The sequence below is a fragment of the Biomphalaria glabrata genome, chromosome 12 (genome assembly GCF_947242115.1).
Source record: "Biomphalaria glabrata chromosome 12, xgBioGlab47.1, whole genome shotgun sequence".
NCBI classification, from domain to species: domain Eukaryota; kingdom Metazoa; phylum Mollusca; class Gastropoda; family Planorbidae; genus Biomphalaria; species Biomphalaria glabrata.
The window spans coordinates 32,797,652-32,817,315 of record NC_074722.1 but is presented as its reverse complement, the minus strand read 5'-3'; the positions used below and the strand labels follow the sequence as shown (position 1 = coordinate 32,817,315).

The following is a 19,664-nucleotide window of genomic DNA, read 5'->3' as shown; positions in this document are numbered from 1 at the left end:
TCCCCTTTTAGATAAGCTTTTGTTTTCTTTAAATATGTTGCTAGTTTTTCTCTCTTTTTCTTCCTCTCAATGCATGTATTTTATCCATTCATCTCGCTATTCGAGTGATCTTTAGAATGTCTATGTCATTAGACGCACTTTTTTTTTTGTTTCACTTGAGAGACGCGTTAATCAAAGTATAAACTAAACAAAGACATAACCAGAAACAATATGTCTGGTGACAAACCAAACCCGATGTAGGAAGACTTCGGTTAATGAACACTTACACATATAACAAGAGGTTGATGTTCAAATATCGTGATACTGTTGGTGGGGTGGGAATGAGTAGATTCTTACTCGAGACGGGGAAGGTAGCTATTCTAATCTGATGTTAATTATTTATGGTATAAATATAAAGGGCGTTAGGATTGAACCCAGAGGCCACCAAGATTGAATATTTGATAGTTGATATTTTAGAGTTGATATTTGATCAGATTTACTGCTGCAGGGGTAAGCAACTGTACAGAAAGTACAATAAACATGCATAAAGGTAGCCCTGCCGAACCAAGTAAAAAAAAAGGACGCTTAGGCAATGAGGCCTTCATCAGATACAAACAAAAAAAAAATAAGACAGACAATTAACAAAAATAGGCAATCCATTAATGTTTATTTTAAAATTATCAATTACACTAAGTCAAACATTGAAGAATGTTGTTAAAATCCATCCAACCTATAAATAGTGAGATTTTTGTATCAAAAAAAAAAAAAAATACAAAGCAGAAACAGGAAAGTTCTAAAACTGGTTATCAGATGCACATCAGTTCAGACCCCAAAACAAAAATAACACACATATTTGTATATATATTGATAGTGCAGGCCACATGACACCCTCATTAACCGTTGTCCATGGAAACAAATGACCTTTATGTCATCTGCCCTATAGATCACAAGGTCTGAAAGTGGTGCTTTTCTATTTTAGCTAATTATCTTTGTATATTATGTATATTGTATATAACACATCTAAATATATAAAATAAGAATGTTACATTACATTTGTTTTTAAATATCACAATCTCTGCTTGACTATTTTGTAAACGCATCGAAATTAACACTTTGTAAATGTATATACAGTGTTACAAATCGTTTACATTTATGTACATCAGAATATTGTTAGGAGCTGAATAAATATATAATGAAAAAGTATATTGAAATGGGAAAATATAAAGCTAAATAGTTTTGTTTTTTGGTTGTATTTTACTTTAGATGCAAACCAAGATGAATCAGACCCATACTTCACTTGACCAGGTAACGGCTTGTTAAGGCGAAGGTTGAATTGAACCACAGCCTTCCAAGTAGGTTTGAGCATGACACAGTGCTCATCTTCAATTTAGGAAGAAAGATCTTCACGAGCATTTTATCAATACTTTCTTCTTTGATTTGAAGTCACTAATTAGTAACAGAACATATTACAACATAATAATATAAACATAAACTATCAAATCTAGGACTTTTACATTATACGTAGAAATACTTTCTGTTCAAACTGAAAAATAAGTAATCATTTGAAAGACCAGAATATATGTTTACTAAAGAAAATATTCCTATATACAAATTGTTTATTTCTAATAGAAGAAAATTAAAATATGGTAATGTTTAATACATATGTACAAGAACACCCTGACATTACAGTAACATTGCATCATTTAGTAGATTTTAAGTTAACATCCACACTGGCACACTTACACACACACACACACATGCGTAAAATTAGAAATGCTCCAAAGATAAGCAAAAAATCCAATCTTAATTCATTCATCTAGATTCTAGATTGTTTGTATTTCTAAGTTCTTATTATGAAAAGTAAATTCGGTCAGGTGGTTTTAATGTCTTTAAAACTATCTACTAAAGTTTTGAACTAATGGGCTAATGTAGATAACTCTCATCTATAATTAGGATTCATTTTTGCATGCCAACTTAAAAAACATGTAGAAAAACCCCAGCCATTAAACAATTGTTTTGTATTCTATAAGAACCCACAAGGCTTACGACAAGACTTTAAAAATAGTCAGCAGTAGCACCAACACAACATTTAGATTTTGACCAACAAGGAAACTGGCACTGTTGCCGGGTTTCTCTGTGGTGGGGCATTGGAAAACTGTGACTTGAGTGCTGGACATGGGCTCCGTCACTGCAGGCTCTTTGGTGGTGGTGACGGTTCTCTTGTCAATGTTTTGCACTGGCCGGAAGTCATCTTTCAGGTGTTGATGTTGGTCGTCATACAGACTTCTAAAAATGTTCAGCTGTTGACATTGTGTTAATAAAGAATTTCTATTAGACTACAGTGCTTTATAAAGATCTATATACTATAAAATAAACAGCAAAAAAAAACAACAAATGTGTTATTGACCAAATCTATTTAAAAAAATGCATTTCTTCATGGGTCTTTAAGTGCATCCTAAAACTACTGAAACACTAGTCCATGGTCAGATATTCTACTTTTAAAAGCTAACCAATCTAATCACAACAACAAAAACTTATTTTAGAACCTACTTTCAATCTATTATTATAAATAATTTGCATAGTAAAAATTTCATTAGAAGATTGTAGGTTTCTACAACATGTCATGAACTTATTTGATCTAATGCTCCAGAGTCTCCAAAACCTGGGGTTTCCAGCTTCCAAAGAAAAACAAGCAAAAATTTTTTTTTTAAATCCTTTTTAAAAAAGCTTATTTAAATGGGAAGAATTCCACCCTTAAACACAACAAATTTACCCTTACCTGTAAATACTGAAAGATTAGTTTCCCTTGCTAATATCAAATAAAATAATTAATTACCAGTAATTAAATGTCTAATTGATTCCTTTTTTATATTGATTCATGTCTGTCCATTTAAGTAAATAATTGTGAGAAGTTTCAACTTGATTCGAGATGGGTGTGGGAGAAATAACATGTACACACCTTTTACCAGAATGACAGAGTGAGTTGATATAAGCTTTGTAAAAAAAATCGAACAAGTCAAATGTCATATTCTAAGGAAACAGATAAAACGAGTTATTTTTTTTTACATACATTTAGGAAAGCGTTTCTCAAAAAAAAGCCCCCCCAATCACTTAGCAATTTAAAATGGAGAAAACCACTTTGCTCCTGGGCTCCGCTCCTAACCCCGTTGGGGAGCCCACCTTGTCTCGGAGCCCTGACTGGATAAAGGCGCTAGAGAATTACCTCTATAAATTTATTTTTTTGGTCTGGTTTCTCTACCCACCTGGTACTCAGATATTGGAATCTTTTCCGTGGCGACAGACCAGATGACTGATTCATAGCATGGAGGTGTGGTCAGGCTTCCAAAGTAACGGTAAAAGTCTAATTTGTCCAGATTTTCTGGCAGCAGCTCGTACAGGGAGAAGGTCCCAATCTCGGTCTCATTGTCTGTTTAAAAAGAACATAATAGTTCCAGACTCATTGTCAGAATTAGTGTTTAATTGAGCTTGGTAATAAACATTTGGTTTCATTGTGTATTTTATTTTATTGAAGTAAAAAAGCTTACAAATCATGAGAAATATATTGAATAGTCTTTGGCTATCAAATAAAAATTGTCTTCTTCTTATTATTATAAAATATTTTCTGAGAGATAGATAGATAGATAGATAGATAGATAGATAGATAGATAGATAGATAGATATAAATAGATGGATAGATAGATAGATAGATAGATATAAATAGATAGATAGATAGTTATAAATAGATGGATAGATAGATAGATAGATAGATAGATATAAATAGATAGATAGATAGATAGATAGATAAAGTGATATAAATAGATGGATAGATATAATCATGCCAATAGTTTGGCAAAGGTCCAGCTTAAAGAAAAGTTAACTCAACATCTCAAAATGTAGTCAAGGTTTAGGCCTAGTGGTTAAAATATTAGAGTGCAAAGAAAACTATGTATTTTTAACCAATGAGTTATAATAATTTCATTATAATATATATATATATATATATATATATATATATATATATATATATATATATATATATATATATATATATATATATATATATATATATATATATATATATCAATGCAGAGTTTTCACCAAATAATGCAATGTTGAATCCAGAACTATTTAGAGGGAGGGGGTATTTTATTATTAGGGGGTGAATAGGCCTATATTTATATATTCACTGACTGAAGATTCTATTTTAAATTTTGGATTTCATGTATTTTAAAATAAATTTAGTTCGATTTTTCATATATCAATTCGTGTCTTAAAGCAGCTCTTAAATCTAGTTTAATATTAACCATTTATTCCCCTGAGTAATCAAGAAATATACACTGAATATTCTAAATGTTATTATTTTCAATATAGTAAAACTATGAAGATCTTTCAAATGCTTAAAAAAAAAAATAAAACATAGACTGGCCAGGAAGACAATAGCCATAGTCATAGGTATTTACGACTCCATGCCTACTTTTTGCATTCAACGAAAACGTTTGGTCTTCAGTTTTCAGAATTAATTGCGAAACAATGCCATTTCCAATGTGTAAAAGCATGGAATAGCGCTAACAATTGATAAAAATATTTCTAATCGCACTGATTTATTACTGCTAGCCTAGATCTATTACAAGCTTAATTAGCCTACATCACTGATCCAAACTAATTGATACAACCATACTAAATATAAGCTTTGTTTTTTTAGATCTAGACTAGATTATGAAATATTATATTAAGTCCATAGATAATATGAAGCACTATTAACGCTAAATCTACACTTCTGTTGAATAAACATTTCCTGCTATTAATATAGATATAGCTGTTGCATTGCTCAATGGATCAATCTAATGAATAAATAGCGTATATAATAAATTAAATCGCCAAATATGTGCACACATGGCGTAATATCTCCGCTAAAAAAAAAAGAATCTACGTCCCCTGTCCCTTTTGAGAAGATAAGAGCGATCGAATGGGTAAATACACGATTAACCATAACACCTCCCACGCAATCCATTTCAAGACTTAGCACTTTTTAAATAATGTTTATAGCATAGGCGGGTGGCGAGTGGGTCAACCGCCACATGCTCCGCGCCAGAATGGAAAGAATGGACAAAAGGCAGAAATTATTAACTAGTTTATTGATTTCTGGAGGCGTGGTGGCTGAGCGGTAAAACGCTTGGCTTCCAGTACCGGGTTCGAGTCCTGGTGAAGACTGGGATTTTTAACTTCGGGATCTTTTGGCGCCTCCTGACATTAGTTGGGGAAAAGTAAAGGCGGTTGGTCGTTGTGCTTGCCACATGACACCCTCGTTAACCGCATACCAAAGAAACAGATGACCTTTACATTATCTGCCCTATAGACGACAAGGTCTGAGAGGGGAACTTTACTTTTTCTTGTTGATTTCTCATGCAAAATGTTTCTGCTTCATTAGTTACGCTGTTTAAAGGCTATCAAATCAATATTTGATGACTGGACACACAATCTTACAGACAAAATCTTCCATATAGAAAATTTTTAATACAGAAAATAATGTAGTCAAACGGACAATAGTATAGTACCTATGTAAGGTATTACATTTAGTAACAATAAGAAAGCGTGCGTCGAGTGATACCGTTAGCGCGGTGCGGTACGGTATACAAATAAATGCTTAAAAATCACGGGCTGAAGCTCACGATGAAGACTCACCCGAAGTCCCGCGTACTGCAAGGGCCGCCCCTGGTATATAGTATCTTTTAATTTGTATAAATTTGATGATATTGCTTACTTACCTTGTGTGTTATTAACTGAAAATTAAAAACATAATATAATGTATGAGTTCATTAATTAAAAAAAACAAAACAACATGCTCTGAAGAAACTTAAAGACTAAATATGGTTTATAATAAAAAATAAAATAAAATAGGGTTCTATTAACATAAACATGGTACTGTTATATGTGCATTTCCCCAAGCCAATCATATTCGTACCTTCTGTTCACGTGATCGTACGATTAACTTGGCTTAGTAACGAAACGTAGGATGGCCTAAGTAAGTTTCTCGGTCTAGACCTGGGAACATTTATGTGTTCGATTTGACTCGGATCGTGTTTGGTGGGCGCCTAATGGTAGATAGTAAACTGTCCAGATACACCCTCCCTCCCCCCCCCTCACAAAAAAAGTTTGAAATAATTGATCATGATGGGAGCGTGGAAGACGCAATATACAAAAGCAAAAATATTCATTAACTTTCAAACTCAAAGAAACAGGAATAACATGAAGGTAACTTATTTTTCAATTCATAATTTAGCAAAGCACAATCACACTACCGATATTTACCCCCCAAATTTCTGCTTATCATTTAACATCTAAGTACCCAACAGCAATGGGCACAAAGGTTAGATAGTTGTTTGGTCAAAAAGTAAAATCCCAATGTTAAGTGTTATGAACTATACCTCCTCTCTCCCCCGTCTTTCACTTTGTGGCTTCTTCAAGGCTGTTTTATATCATGATATTGTTACGAATAGGCGTTATATTTAAGATAGCATGGTGGTTGAGTTGTAAAGCGCTTGGCTTTTAAATCGGGGTCCCGTGTTCGAATCCTGGTCAAGACTGGAATTTTTTATTTCGCAGTATTTGGGCACCTCTGAGTCTACCCAACTCTAATGGGTACCTGACATTGGTTGGAGAAAAGTAAATAGGTTGGTATTTGCACTGGCCACATGACACCCTCGTTAACCTTGGGCCAAAGAAACAGATGACCTATACATCATCTGCCCTGTAGATAGAAAGGCTCGAAAGGGTAAACTTTACGTTTTATTAAAGATACCAAGGATGATGGTTGAACAGACAGTGAGAAATGGAGCATTGATCATTGGGGCTAGATGTGTAAACATAACACTATTATTATTTGACGGTCGCCTCATCTTTTTATCTTATGTTGTGATATTGTTTTTGTTATTATGAGTCTCAAATAGCCTCTGACAACTAAGTCCAGCTCCTTGCCTGCTCGTGTGGCTTAGATATTAAGCCCGGTGAAACTGCTCTTACTAACAGGTGAAGGCGGATACCTGGCGCCATAAAACTGGGAGCTTCGGGCAGAAGGAGCTCGTCAGCCTAGTAAGGCAGTTCATCTAGGAGAGGTAGTACTCTGACTTCAAACCCCCGCTGCCTTGCGTACTGAGTCTTCAGGAGACAACCTCGAGGAGAAATCAGGATTGAAGCCCCTTAGGCGTTGGGAGTATCAGCTATGACATTCCCTCCGGCAGCTTCTACAACTGAGTTGGGGCCAAATGTAACGCGATGCATTTCTTTGGATCACATCAGCAAGGTCGAGAGAGGGATCATGACGCATGGGCCGCCCATGGCCCCTTTATCCAAGGCCCAGGAATGCGCCCCGGAGAGGAAACTCTGGTGCTGCTGCAAAGCGGCTAAAACAACACAGGAGACAACAGTTACGGACCAAAACCAGTGACTCATTTAGGCGCATCCATTGCCTTTCGAGACAAAAGGAGCCATATACTTTTGTTATTAAACTTGTGCAATTATGAATTCTTTCTTTAAGTTTTCTACTGGTTTATAGCAATATTTACAAATCAAAAGGCTTTAGTCAAGAAGTAACAACAAAACCAAATAAAATTACAAAGAAAACAGTGTATCTTACCAACAGTTTGGATCTTATAAAACTGTGATAGAAGTTCATCATATTTGGTATTGTTCTCTGGTGATATCTGAAGATACAGCAACATATTTTTTACATATTTAGACTCAAGTCCTAGCAAAAGACAGAGAGGAATGGAGAAAGACGGTCAAAAGAGCATGTGTGGTGCCCCAACAATTTATTTAGGGATAGGCAAAGTTGAAGAGGATGAAAACGTTATGTTTCAGTAAGCGAAACGATAATAGATAATGTAAAGACATCAGTTTAACATTGCTACAGTTCATTGTATAAAGGGAAAGGCTATTTTAAAAGAAAAATCCAGGACTCTTGTAAAAAAAAAAATTAGATCAGATTAAATAAACTTAAGACGTACCTCAAATAGAAAACCCAGAACAGCAAGTCCGAAAGGTTTTAATTGGGCCACAGATGCATTCGAAAATCTTGATTGGATATGGACCAGATGAAGCTGCAGGGAAGAATGAAATGATGAATGACACATTAATGTTTATGCTCTTTTGATACTAAGTTTCGCTGTCTGGAAACTTAAGGCAGGTGCTGGAAGTAGCAAAGGGCTAAAGTTTAAATCTAGGTCAATACAGCGTTATCTCCTCCAAGATATAAAGGACAATTTAGATCAGCGGTTCTCAAACTTTTATGATCGGCGACCCCTTTTTACAATTTCCCACTCTGCCGCGACCCCCCCCCCTCCAACACACACACATACAGCAATAGACAATAACAATCCATATTTTCGATGGTCTTAGGCGACCCCTGGTAAATCGTCAATCGACACCCCAAGGGGGTCACGACTCACAGGTTGAGAACCCCTGATTTAGATCAACCGAATTCATGATATAAAGAATAGTAACAAACAAATCAAGAGCAGAGGGAGGTCTAAGGTCAATAAACACTTATTATTAGATATTCTTATTATTATAATTAATATAATTATTATATTATATTGTAAGCACTATTATTATTATTATTATTATATTAGAAACGAACGTGTAGTCATTCTCTGGCGCTGCCAGGGTCGAGTTTCGCAAAAGAGAAACAAAATTCATCGTAGTCCCTTTAACAGTTTCCACTGAGAAATTTTCTGGTGATGTGGCAGGTCTGCAGCAGTACCGCCCTCCGACTGGCAACGAGGATGTTCCTAGGAATGTTAAGGGACTTGAATATGTCTGTGAGGTCAGTTATTATTATCCCCTCGGTTGATATAACAATGGGGTATATTGTTATTATGGACAATTTCATTAGACGCTTAATCTAGGTTCCCATATTTTCTTTGTTTTTCTATCTCAGATTTTCTTAAATTATGAGACAGTGGTACGGCGATGTCGATAATGGTAGCGGTTTTTCCTTTTTTATCAACGAACAGAAGATCCGGTCGATTAAAATCTACCGTTTTGTCGGTCAGAATAGGCCTATCCCAGTACAGTAGATGATCAGTAGACTCGAGAACCTCTTGTTGTGAGTATTTGTAATATGCAGGAGTATCCTTACCGATCAAATTGTGTGTCAAAGCCAAGTGCTGGTGTATTAGCTTTGCAACTTGGTTATGGCGACCTAGGTAGGCTGATTCTGATATCTGGTCATCCTGCCATAATGTGTTCAATCGACTCGCCCACATTTCCACATTTTCGGCATTTGTCGACAACATTGAGTTTATTATTATTATTATTATTATTATTATTATTATTATTATTATTATTATGTTAGAAAAGAACGAGTATTTATTCTCTGGCGCTGCCAGGGTTGAGTTTCGTTAAAGAGAAACAAAATCCATCATAGTCTCTTTATCAGCTTCCATTGAGGAATTTTCTGGTGATGTGGCAGGTCTGAAGCAGTACCACCCTCTGACAGGCAACGAAAATGTTCCTACCTGTGAAGTCAGTTGTTATTATCCCCTAGGTTGATATAACAATGGGGTATATTGTTTTTTAGATAACTTCCATAAAGGCTTAATCTCCAAGCCTAGGTTCCCATTGTTTTTTTTTGTGTTTTTTCATTTCAGTTTTTCTTAAATTATTATCTTTATTATTATTATTATTAGTTTTGCTTTAATACAGCGTGTCTCCTTTTTCACGTTCATTGTGAACTGGTGTAATCGCTTCGATGGACATCTAGGGGAAGAGCGAGTCAGGAAGAACGTATTACTGCTGCTTATAAAGCGTTCTGCGAATAAAACCCTGTTTGAGTCCAAACTCGAATAACAATTTCTTATTTGGGATTCGAACTTGAGTTTGAGTTTGGAGTTTTTGGCACATCGGCACAATTTAGGCCATGCCGTGCCCGTAATCCTTCAAGGATTACTCCCCTTTACAAGAGCTAAATTTCATACAGTTAAATCATTAAAAAACTAGGTCTATTCACAGTTAAAATAGTAATGGTAGTAAAAATTTAATAATTAGTAAAACTCTTATGTAAATATTATAGGGTCACAATTTCACAAATCAGATCTTCGTAGTCAACCCCACCTCCCGGACAAAGCCCAGTATCTTCCCTGGGTCGACTTTGTCGAATTGTGTTTTTAAGTTGTGCGTTCTAAAAAAAATTTTCAGAAGATGCCACAAGTCAAAAGGCACCTAGTATCATTGACATTGTAACATTTTTTTTTCACTACCATACACACACACATAAACACACAATGGGGTAATGGCGCCGATTCCCTACTGGTCTTCCAACAGCGAGGAAGAATTTCTAATTGCCTAATATACATGCACTAAGACTGACTCGGCTAAATCAATACTTATGTCACTCACTCTTCTCCGTGTTTTATATACTCACCTCCATTGGGGCATGCATTCCGTCCATTGCGTGCTCAGAGCCGGTTGTGTTGGTGGAGCCCCAGTGGAAGTGGAACTGAACAAGTCTGTAATCAGCCGGCAGATTACCTCCCTTTAACAAGACTTCCTTGCCCGTGTACAGTACCTCCGCTAAAAGACAGAACCAAACCAGCATGTGTGACAAATTTAATTACATATGCATTTTATAAATCATAAGTCATGTGATTTTGTGGACTATATTAAAGACAATACAACAGTATGATGGTTAGTGGCTTAAAAATTATTACAAAACAAACTTAAATCCAAAATCCAACGGTTAAAAAACTATTGTTCTTCTGGGAAAAGTGATACCTAAAAAAAAATTAGATATTTACCATTCTTTTTAAATGCAACAAAAAAAAAAGAACATTTATAATGTCTCTAAATAAAACCTTCAGCGCCAAAAGACCACTTCGCCCCAACGGCATCAGCTAAACGACAATGACGCCAACATTGGCGTACCGCTGTCAAACTCACATGGCTAATTGACCTGAATTTTCAAAATACACACTGGCCGTTTTGAAAACTCAAAACATTCAGGAGTCCTCCACAACAAAGGTCAAATGGAGTCATCAAGAAAACAAGTTATCTTCAATAAATTAAAATTAAATATTTAATACACTAACAGTGATGAGACGTGATCAGAGAAAAATGAGTGAGATAAATGTGAGTAGGAGGACGGAGGGACAGATCTATCGGGAATATCCTTTGGCCATTTTTGTTTTTTTTACATTTTTAACTAAACAATACTCTAATCCAGTCAATAGACGGTGCAAGACGGTTGACATATAGTGTATGGTGGTGCCCCAACGAAAGGTACAGATGAAGGTAAACGAAGTGTAAGCGTGTAAAACTCTGCACTACAAAAGATGTACTAGATTGACTCATTTAGATGAAATAATAAGCTTTCTATTCGAGCCTGAAGATGAAAGAGTGCAGTATTTCACGCGGCTACCAAGTCCCAGTTCTGAACTATACATTTGTTTTTGCCACATCCAACGCAGAATTAACCGAAGGTTGCCTAAGGTGTGCGAAGGTTGCCTAAGGTGTGCGAAGGTTGCCTAAGGTGTGCGAAGGTTGCCTAAGGTGTGCGAAGGTTGCCTAAGGTGTGTGAAGGTTGCCTAAGGTGTGCGAAGGTTGCCTAAGGTGTGCGAAGGTTGCCTAAGGTGTGCGAAGGTCGCCTAAGGTGTGTGAAGGTCGCCTAAGGTGTGCGAAGGTTGCCTAAGGTGTGCGAAGGTCGCCTAAGGTGTGTGAAGGTTCCCTAAGGTGTGCGAAGGTCGCCTAAGGTGTGTGAAGGTCGCCTAAGGTGTGCGAAGGTCGCCTAAGGTGTGTGAAGGTCGCCTAAGGTGTGCGAAGGTTGCCTAAGGTGTGCGAAGGTCGCCTAAGGTGTGTGAAGGTTCCCTAAGGTGTGCGAAGGTCGCCTAAGGTGTGTGAAGGTCGCCTAAGGTGTGCGAAGGTTCCCTAAGGTGTGCGAAGGTCGCCTAAGGTGTGTGAAGGTCGCCTAATGTGTGCGAAGGTTGCCGAAGGCAGGCTGTTTAAGTTCTCTTTTCGTTGTCAACGACTTTCCTCGGAAGTAGATTTACTTTTGGTCTCAAACTCCAGTAGAAGCATATAATAATAATAATAATTTAATTTACAGAGCGCTGTTTACAAACAAAATTTAGGCTCAAGGCGCTGTGATAACATTACAAACATAAACACGAGAGCTAAAATGACAAACTAATCTCAAAAAAAAGTTTTAAACAGATAGGTCTTAATGTTCTTCTTGAATGTAGTGTTGTATGTTATCAGTCTGAGATCAATGGGGAGTGAGTTCTAAACCATATAGTAAAAGTGAAGGGGCTGCCACCACATGCCTCATCAACTAATAAACACTATGTACCAACATATTTGACATACGTGTAATTAGTGTTTCTTAATTCTATTGCAAAATACCCCACGCAGCTTACCACTGAATAAGCTCCATTGATCGAGCTATGGTGTTAAAAAAAAACATCTCTAAATATTTTAAATTTCGGAAATTGTAGAACGCCCCTAAGTCCACCCAACTCTGAGTACCTGATTTTAGTTGGGGAAAGTAAAGGCCTTTGGTCGTTGTGCTGGCCTCATGACACCCTGCTCGTTAACCACTGGCCAAAGAAACAGATGACCTTAAACATCATCTGCACTACGGATCACAAGGTATGAATAGCGGGAGTCACGCAATAGTTGGAAGAAATAAGAGAGATAACTTTGCAAACCGAAAGCAAAAAGTGGTCTTACCTGTATGACCTCCCTTGTTGACTAATGTCAAATCGACTCCATTTGTCAAGTTGTAACCGCTGAAATCAAAGTAGGCCAAATCAGGATCGTACAGGACGTCTGTAGTATTAATGTCAATAGGGGACTGCATCATCCCAGCACAATCAGAATAATACTCAGACCACTTGTCTGGCCCTGAACAAAAAAAAATGGAAAAGGTTAAACTCTTTATCTCCGTCATTATTTCCCATGTTCTGACAGTATTGTTCATTTTTCACATTTATACATTGTACACTGTTATCATTAAACTTCAATAACATTTTTGTATGTAATCTGAAAACGTATATAGCACAAATTAAAGTTTATAAAACCAAAAATTTATGTAATTGAATGGGATCAAATCAACGATGGTATCGTTCATTAGGAGAGGAATAGTTAAATCAGTAAAACTTAATCTACTTCCGGAGGAACATAGCCAGCCCTTGATTCTGTGTCATCAGACCCTTCTAAACTTTCGACCACAGAGCAGGAATATTGCATTTTTAATTTAAAAAAAAAAGAAGTCCAGACAAAAGTTTTGGATAGGCTCAGGACACGCGTGCAGAAATCTTATACGAGCATCACGTGGGTCAACTCATTCGAAATATAAACAAACTAGTCGACCGGCGGCGTAGCATACGCTGCTATTTTGCAGGGCCGGCCTTAGGTGACCGCAGTGGGCTCAGCAGTTATGCGACAGCAGTGCGCCCCGCACTTTCATAGGGCCCGCGCTAATTCTAGGTGTATAAATTATTAAATTAAACCATTGTATAACTTATAACACCCGCGGCCTCCTGTCGATTTCTCCTGGAAATCTCCTGAAATTGCAAAATATACGAAAAAGTCCTGGAAATATCCGGAAATTATTAAAATCTTTAGAAAACTCATACGAATCTCCTGAACTATATAGACAAAATTGTCATTTTGGGGTGTCATTCAATAAGGGAAAAGGTCAATACTATTGGCGATAAATAAAAACGGCACTATGCATTAGCCGTAATTGTGTAATCTGATGAAGAAGATTCTTGCGCCTCAAACTAATGAAGAATTACTTTAGGTCAACAATTCTCGTAGATAGATTGAAACATTAATATATCCTAGCTATTGAGCGTGATCTATGTAGGAAATAAAATTTTCATGATACACTGTATGACTTCGCAACACGCAAGGCTCGTAAAGTTCGTGGGATAACTCTATCCCTAGAAATAAGAGAGTGATCTTTCCTTTACTCCTTCTTCTCGTGCAAACTCTTGAGCGAAGAAGAGAATTATATATATATAGATGAACTAACACCGGCTTCTCAAATTTGTTTGACAAAATAGCGCCTACATTATAAACAATTGTGTCTGCTCTCAAGATCAATGACGGGGAAAAACAACACATTTAGGATTGTGTATATGGGAATATATTGCTATAACTTTGATAATATCAACGCTAAATGTATCTCACTGACTGATTCATTCATCATGAAATCTTTTTAACTATCGTGCGTATCTGCATCAAATTTCGTACATCGGATTCTTTTACCTCATTGGTGCTCCTAGATAGATTACCTTGATCTAAGAACGGATTTTGACAGATTTGCGAAAAAATGCAAGTTTTCTATCAAACCTTTGTACTTTATTTTCAGTATTTCCCAAAATTCCGTACTTTCAAAGCAATATTGTTCTCTTTCCTTAAGTCTACTGATTTTTAATATACCTTTACGTCATTTTCACTTTCTTTCAGACAAAAAGAAAACCTAATAGAATTAATAAGATAGATCTAGAGTATTTTTCTTTTTTTTTCTTTTGAGAGAGAGAGAGAGAGACACAGACAGAGAGAGAGAGAGAGAGAGAGAGTAAGGGATATGGTACTTAGAGGAAGAACTCCACATTTACAGCCATATATAGTTTTATCTCATTAATTACAATTATCTATTAACTAATAGGTTAATCTTTTTTTTTTTAATTGATTCATGTTTTATTAGGGACAATGAATAAACGTGCAAAGTTTCAACTTGATCCGAGACTGGAAAGTGGGAGAAATAACGTGTTCGACAGACAGACAGACAAACAACAAGACGGACAACAAGACCAACAGGATGTTTTTCACGTTTTGTAAAAAGACTATTCATCCTTTATGAAACAAAATGACTGTTTTGTAAGATGCCATTAATTTAGTCTTAATAACTAATGAATATCAAAATTTAAACGAAAAGTGAATTTTCTTTTTACCCACGAAAACAAATCCTGGTTATGCGAATGTAAAAATCTACTCAAGAGTATATAAAACTGAATTGTCTTACCGTAGCCACCAGAATTATCGTAGTTCCAATAATCTGAAAAAAAAATTAATTAATAAATGTCAAGCGTTGTTAGAGCATAGAAGGTTTCTCTGTTTACCTGTCAATCCGTTCGTCCGATTAATTGTAACCGCGTCAAATTTGTCATTTTGTTAAGCTAGTCTTTCTGAAAAGGGAGGGTGGGGGGGAGGGGTTGTGATGTTTTTCTTTTTTAAGGAAAATTTCGACTCTTACATGAAAGCGGTCGAATTTATCTCCGGAATAACTTACCATCGGAACATTTACGTTTTAAAAAAAAAAAGCCTTCTGTCTTGCTGATTACGACAGTTTTTTTTTTCAGATATGGTTGTAGTGTCACATCTTTTTTTTTTTCTTTTTTGTACCTTTTTATTATTTTTGTCTAGAAATGAACTAGTTATTTCATTCTCTATGTACCGGCAATATAGAGCTTCATCTTCATCACATGTTGACTAGTATTTTCTTCTTCTCTTTTCATTCTTCAAATTTTCTTCGCATTCTTAAGATTATAACGAGGTATATTGATTTGTAGACGCCAGAAGAATGCAGTTTAGAAGCTCAGAATGTAAAAAAAAAAAAAAAAAAAGTTTGTGTTTTTGAACGGAGCTGGACAATAAAAGGGGAGGGAGGAAAAGAATGTGATTTAAGGTCTTGGAAGAGGAGGAGGCGTCATTGGTAAAAGTTTGAAAAACAAAAAAAAAATATCCAATTAATTTCAAACAATTTTAAATATAAACAAGGTTACAAAGACAGTTAGTGTGGAAACACAAACTCAAAATCGGCCACCGAAGTGGTCCACCCAGGCAGGCTTCAATATTTTCAGAAAGAGCATCCGAATGAAATTATATCAAAGACAAATGAGAGATAAGAATGGAGAAAGAAGGTTAACAGATTTTGTGTAGTGCCCCAACGGTCCCGCAGATCAAAGGATAGGTGAAAGTGAATGTAAAGTTAGATGTGAACCTGGCCTAACTAGTTCCCCTTTCAGACCTTGTGGTCTATAGGGCAGATGATGTAAAGTTCATCTGTTTTTGTGGCCTACAGTTAACGAGGGTGTCATGTAGCCATCACAACGACCAACCGCCGTTACTCTTCCCCAACTAATGTCAGGTACCCATTAGAGCTGAGTGGACTAAGAGGCGCCCAAAGATTCCAAAATTGAAAATCCCAGTCTTCACCAGGATTCGAACCCGGGACCCCCGGTTCGGAAGCCAAGCGCTTTACCGCTCTGCCACCGCGCCTCCCCTGGCCTAACTAATGTCTTATAATTGATCTAATTGTTTTGAAAAGGCTCTTATTAAAAAAAAAAAAAAAATCCACAATAAAAAAAAAAGTTCACAAAAATGAAGTTTACAAGATTACTATTCTTTTTAAATTAGGTCTAACTTGTAATGCATACTTTTTCTCATTAAAAAAACTGCTTGCATAACTGATTTAAAAAATTAGATTTTTCGCTTTCAGAATAAAAAAGTAGCCGTTGCATCAGAACTTTGAATGGTCTAAAATATTGTGATGTCCGATTTTCAATATCTTTTCTAGTTTACGAGATCTAAACGGGACGGACGGACAGACGGACAGACATTTCGCACAAAACTAATAGCGTCTTTTCCCTTTTCGGGGGCCGCTAAAAATGAACATGTCAATTTTCTCAATTAAAACTATTGATTTGTTTTGTTAAGACTGACTACGAAGTGGATTTATAAATAATAATAAACCGAAACGGACAGGAAAGATTTGTGCTGGAGATATACACATTTATCTTTTTTGTGTTACAGAACTCATGATGCTATTTAACTTATAGAGTTTTGATCTCTTACCTACTGCGTAAGCATTCACCGCGGTCAGCATGCTTGAGAGAAGGATCAACACAGAAGTGATGTAAAAGCGTTGCAATGATAATTCCATCACGATCATGGTTTAACTTACAATCAGAATTGAAATATATGAGAATTCTATCTCTATTAAACTCAGTGATAACTTTCAGGTCCTCTGGGAGTTTAATACTTGCTTCTCATTACAATTTTCTGGTGACTCGAGTTAAAAAAAAATAATATAGATATTTCAATGTTTAAATCTGTAGATAAATTGTTTGAGGGGTCTAAAGTTGGAAGTAAGTGACGCTAGATCCACCCTTAACCAGTTTATGACTTTATATTTACAGGTTGTTGCCTTTGAAATGGAGGGGGGGGGGGGGGTGAGTAGGAATAAAAAAAGAGGGTGGGGGAGCGGGGTGCTTCAGATTTTCAGTTTCCTCTTGAGTGACGAAATCACGTCAGCCGGAACGAGAACCAACCAATACATAGAAGGATTCGTTTAGACGCCATTGTCCCGACCTATTGTCGGTTCAAGCATGCATTGTCTTATGGTTCTATGTTTGGGAGAGAGGGAGAGAGAGAGAGAGAGAGAAAGCGAGAAAAGGAGAGAGTGAAAGAGTGATTAAGACAGACAGACGATGAAAATGAGAGAGAGAGAGAGATGGAGAGAAAATACAGAGACGGGGCGAGAGAGGAAAAGAAAGCGGAAAGAGATAGATTGAGTTAGAGAAAGAGATAAATGACTAAGACTAGACGACTGCTTTATTGATCCTTACGGAAATTTGTTGTGATTACAAGGACTCTTTTCTCATATAAAGACAACACAACAGAAAAATACACATAAATCAAACAGACAACATAAAGTTCATTCAGCGACTGCACACAGGCATCTTGGTCTTGGATAGAGAGACAGAGAGAGAGAGGGGGAGGGCAAGAGACAGAGAGAAAGAAGTATAAAGAGCGACAAGAAACGTTAGAGAGAAAAGGGGAGAGAGAGGAGTGGCAGTATCTCAACTGGCAGATAAAAATTAATGGGGGGAGGGGTAGAGAATTTGTCAACATGTTTCAAAGAGAAAAGAAAAGCTACGAGCATTGTACAAGGTAAATACCAAACATTTACAGCATGTCAATAAACCTTTACGAGTTTTGTGTACCTTTGTTCTGGAAAAAATAAGTTGGGGGGGGGGGAGGGCTATAGACAATGTCCAGTAATGGCGCAACAAAAGTATTAGATCCTGAATGTGGGCTGGGAGAGGCTGCAGGCCACAACTTTATAGAAAGAACAAGAGGTGTGTACACATTGGGTGTGTGTACTAGAGCGAGATCTTCGTTTGTCCTTTATCACACACACAAACACACATACACACACACACTATTTGACCTTCTGGTCAAGGACTCCAACTACCTATTGAGATGTGATTATGTAACATCTTTTAACACATGTTTTAATTTAATCTCAAGGCCTGGTTAGTTGTGACCAGCAAGACCAGGCCTCGCTAATTCACTGAATCCAACCTTCTATTTATATGTTTAAAAGTCAATACTCGGTGTTTTTTTTTTTTGTGTTTGTATTTTGTTCTGTTTTTCTTCCTGTATTTTTATTTAGCACTGGAGTTTGGAGCAATGAATGGAATTTTCATATAACTTCCCAATGCCTTCCAATCTTATTTAAATGAATTCTTTTCTAGGCTTATTCCTAACGAGATTTTATTATCTGGTGCTTCGCCTTTTCTTTTTATTACCTTTGTAAATAGATCTCTGGATAATGCTAAAAGGCAATCTTCTTGCACAACCTTAGTGTAACAGAGTTGTCTCCCGTAAGCATCATAAAGATCAAGTCAAGCCCAATTTCGGAGGCGCGGTTGCTGAGCGACGGCTTTGTCTGCATGATATGTGGAATAATATGCATGTCACAAATGTGTTTGCTTAGTCATGGGAAACACTTCTTAGACTTACTTAGACTTAGATCCTCTCGCGCAGTTCGGTGCATTGAGCGGCAAGCTGTCTCAACAAAGATCTGTCACTGACAATGTCTGAAGCCCCCACCCACCTGGTGTCCACTGCTCTGAGGTCGTCCATGAAAGTTATACGGGGACGTCCCTGTTTGCGCTTTCCTCCTATAGGCCCCCATTTCATCTTAGAGTGACATTGGGGAAACACAGCACTCATCCTTAATCTGCGAAATCGAAGACATTGCCATTATTAATGCTAAAAGTTTTGGACTAGGGCAGGGGTCGGCAACCTGTGGCTCGCGAGCCACATGCGGCTCTTTGGAAGTTAAGCTACAGCTCTTTAGTTCCATACGCAAATATTATTTATTTTATAAAAAAAATAATTAAAAATCGTTCTAATTCGATTAACGAGTATTAGGCGCCGATTCTATCTCTCAGCCACTTGTACTCGCTTTTCAACGCACCCCATGTCTTGAAATGTAACCTATTTGGAGGTCGAAATTATTCAACTTTCTTCTGCCTTATCACTTGATGTATATGTGTCTTGCGACATAAAAGATATATGTCTTCCCAAGATCCAAAAGAATTACTTCTTGGATTGCTACCGCTCTCGTGACAAACTAGAAGAGAAGATACAGCTAATGTCGTGCAAAAATACATTGAAGGCAAAGTAATCAGTATAAATAAAATCGTTTCAATAGCAACAGATAGAGCCATAAGTATGACAGGGAAAAGGGTCAGCTACGATTCTTTGGCGAAAAATAAACTGCGAAATTCTTACGTTTCACTGCATAATACACCAAGAAGCGCTTTGTGTCCAAACATTTCCGGCCGAAATAGTTGAGGTCATGAATTTGGTAATCAAGATTTTTAACAGCA

The 19,664-nt window shown here is 36.7% G+C and overlaps 1 protein-coding gene across 1 annotated transcript; it reads right to left on the bottom strand.

The window, feature by feature from the left end:
• Positions 1-627: 627 nt before the first annotated feature.
• Positions 628-17,169, bottom strand: LOC106062929 (carbonic anhydrase 1-like). The gene is made up of 9 exons (XM_056005645.1): positions 16,837-17,169; positions 15,005-15,037; positions 12,700-12,873; positions 10,400-10,548; positions 7,983-8,075; positions 7,613-7,679; positions 5,745-5,759; positions 3,243-3,406; positions 628-2,279 (listed from the first exon to the last, which is right to left on the bottom strand). Exons 1-9 carry the CDS (start codon positions 16,931-16,933, stop codon positions 2,022-2,024), a joined length of 1,050 nt encoding a protein of 349 aa, XP_055861620.1. The 5' UTR covers positions 16,934-17,169; the 3' UTR covers positions 628-2,021.
• Between the last annotated feature and the right edge of the window lie 2,495 nt (positions 17,170-19,664).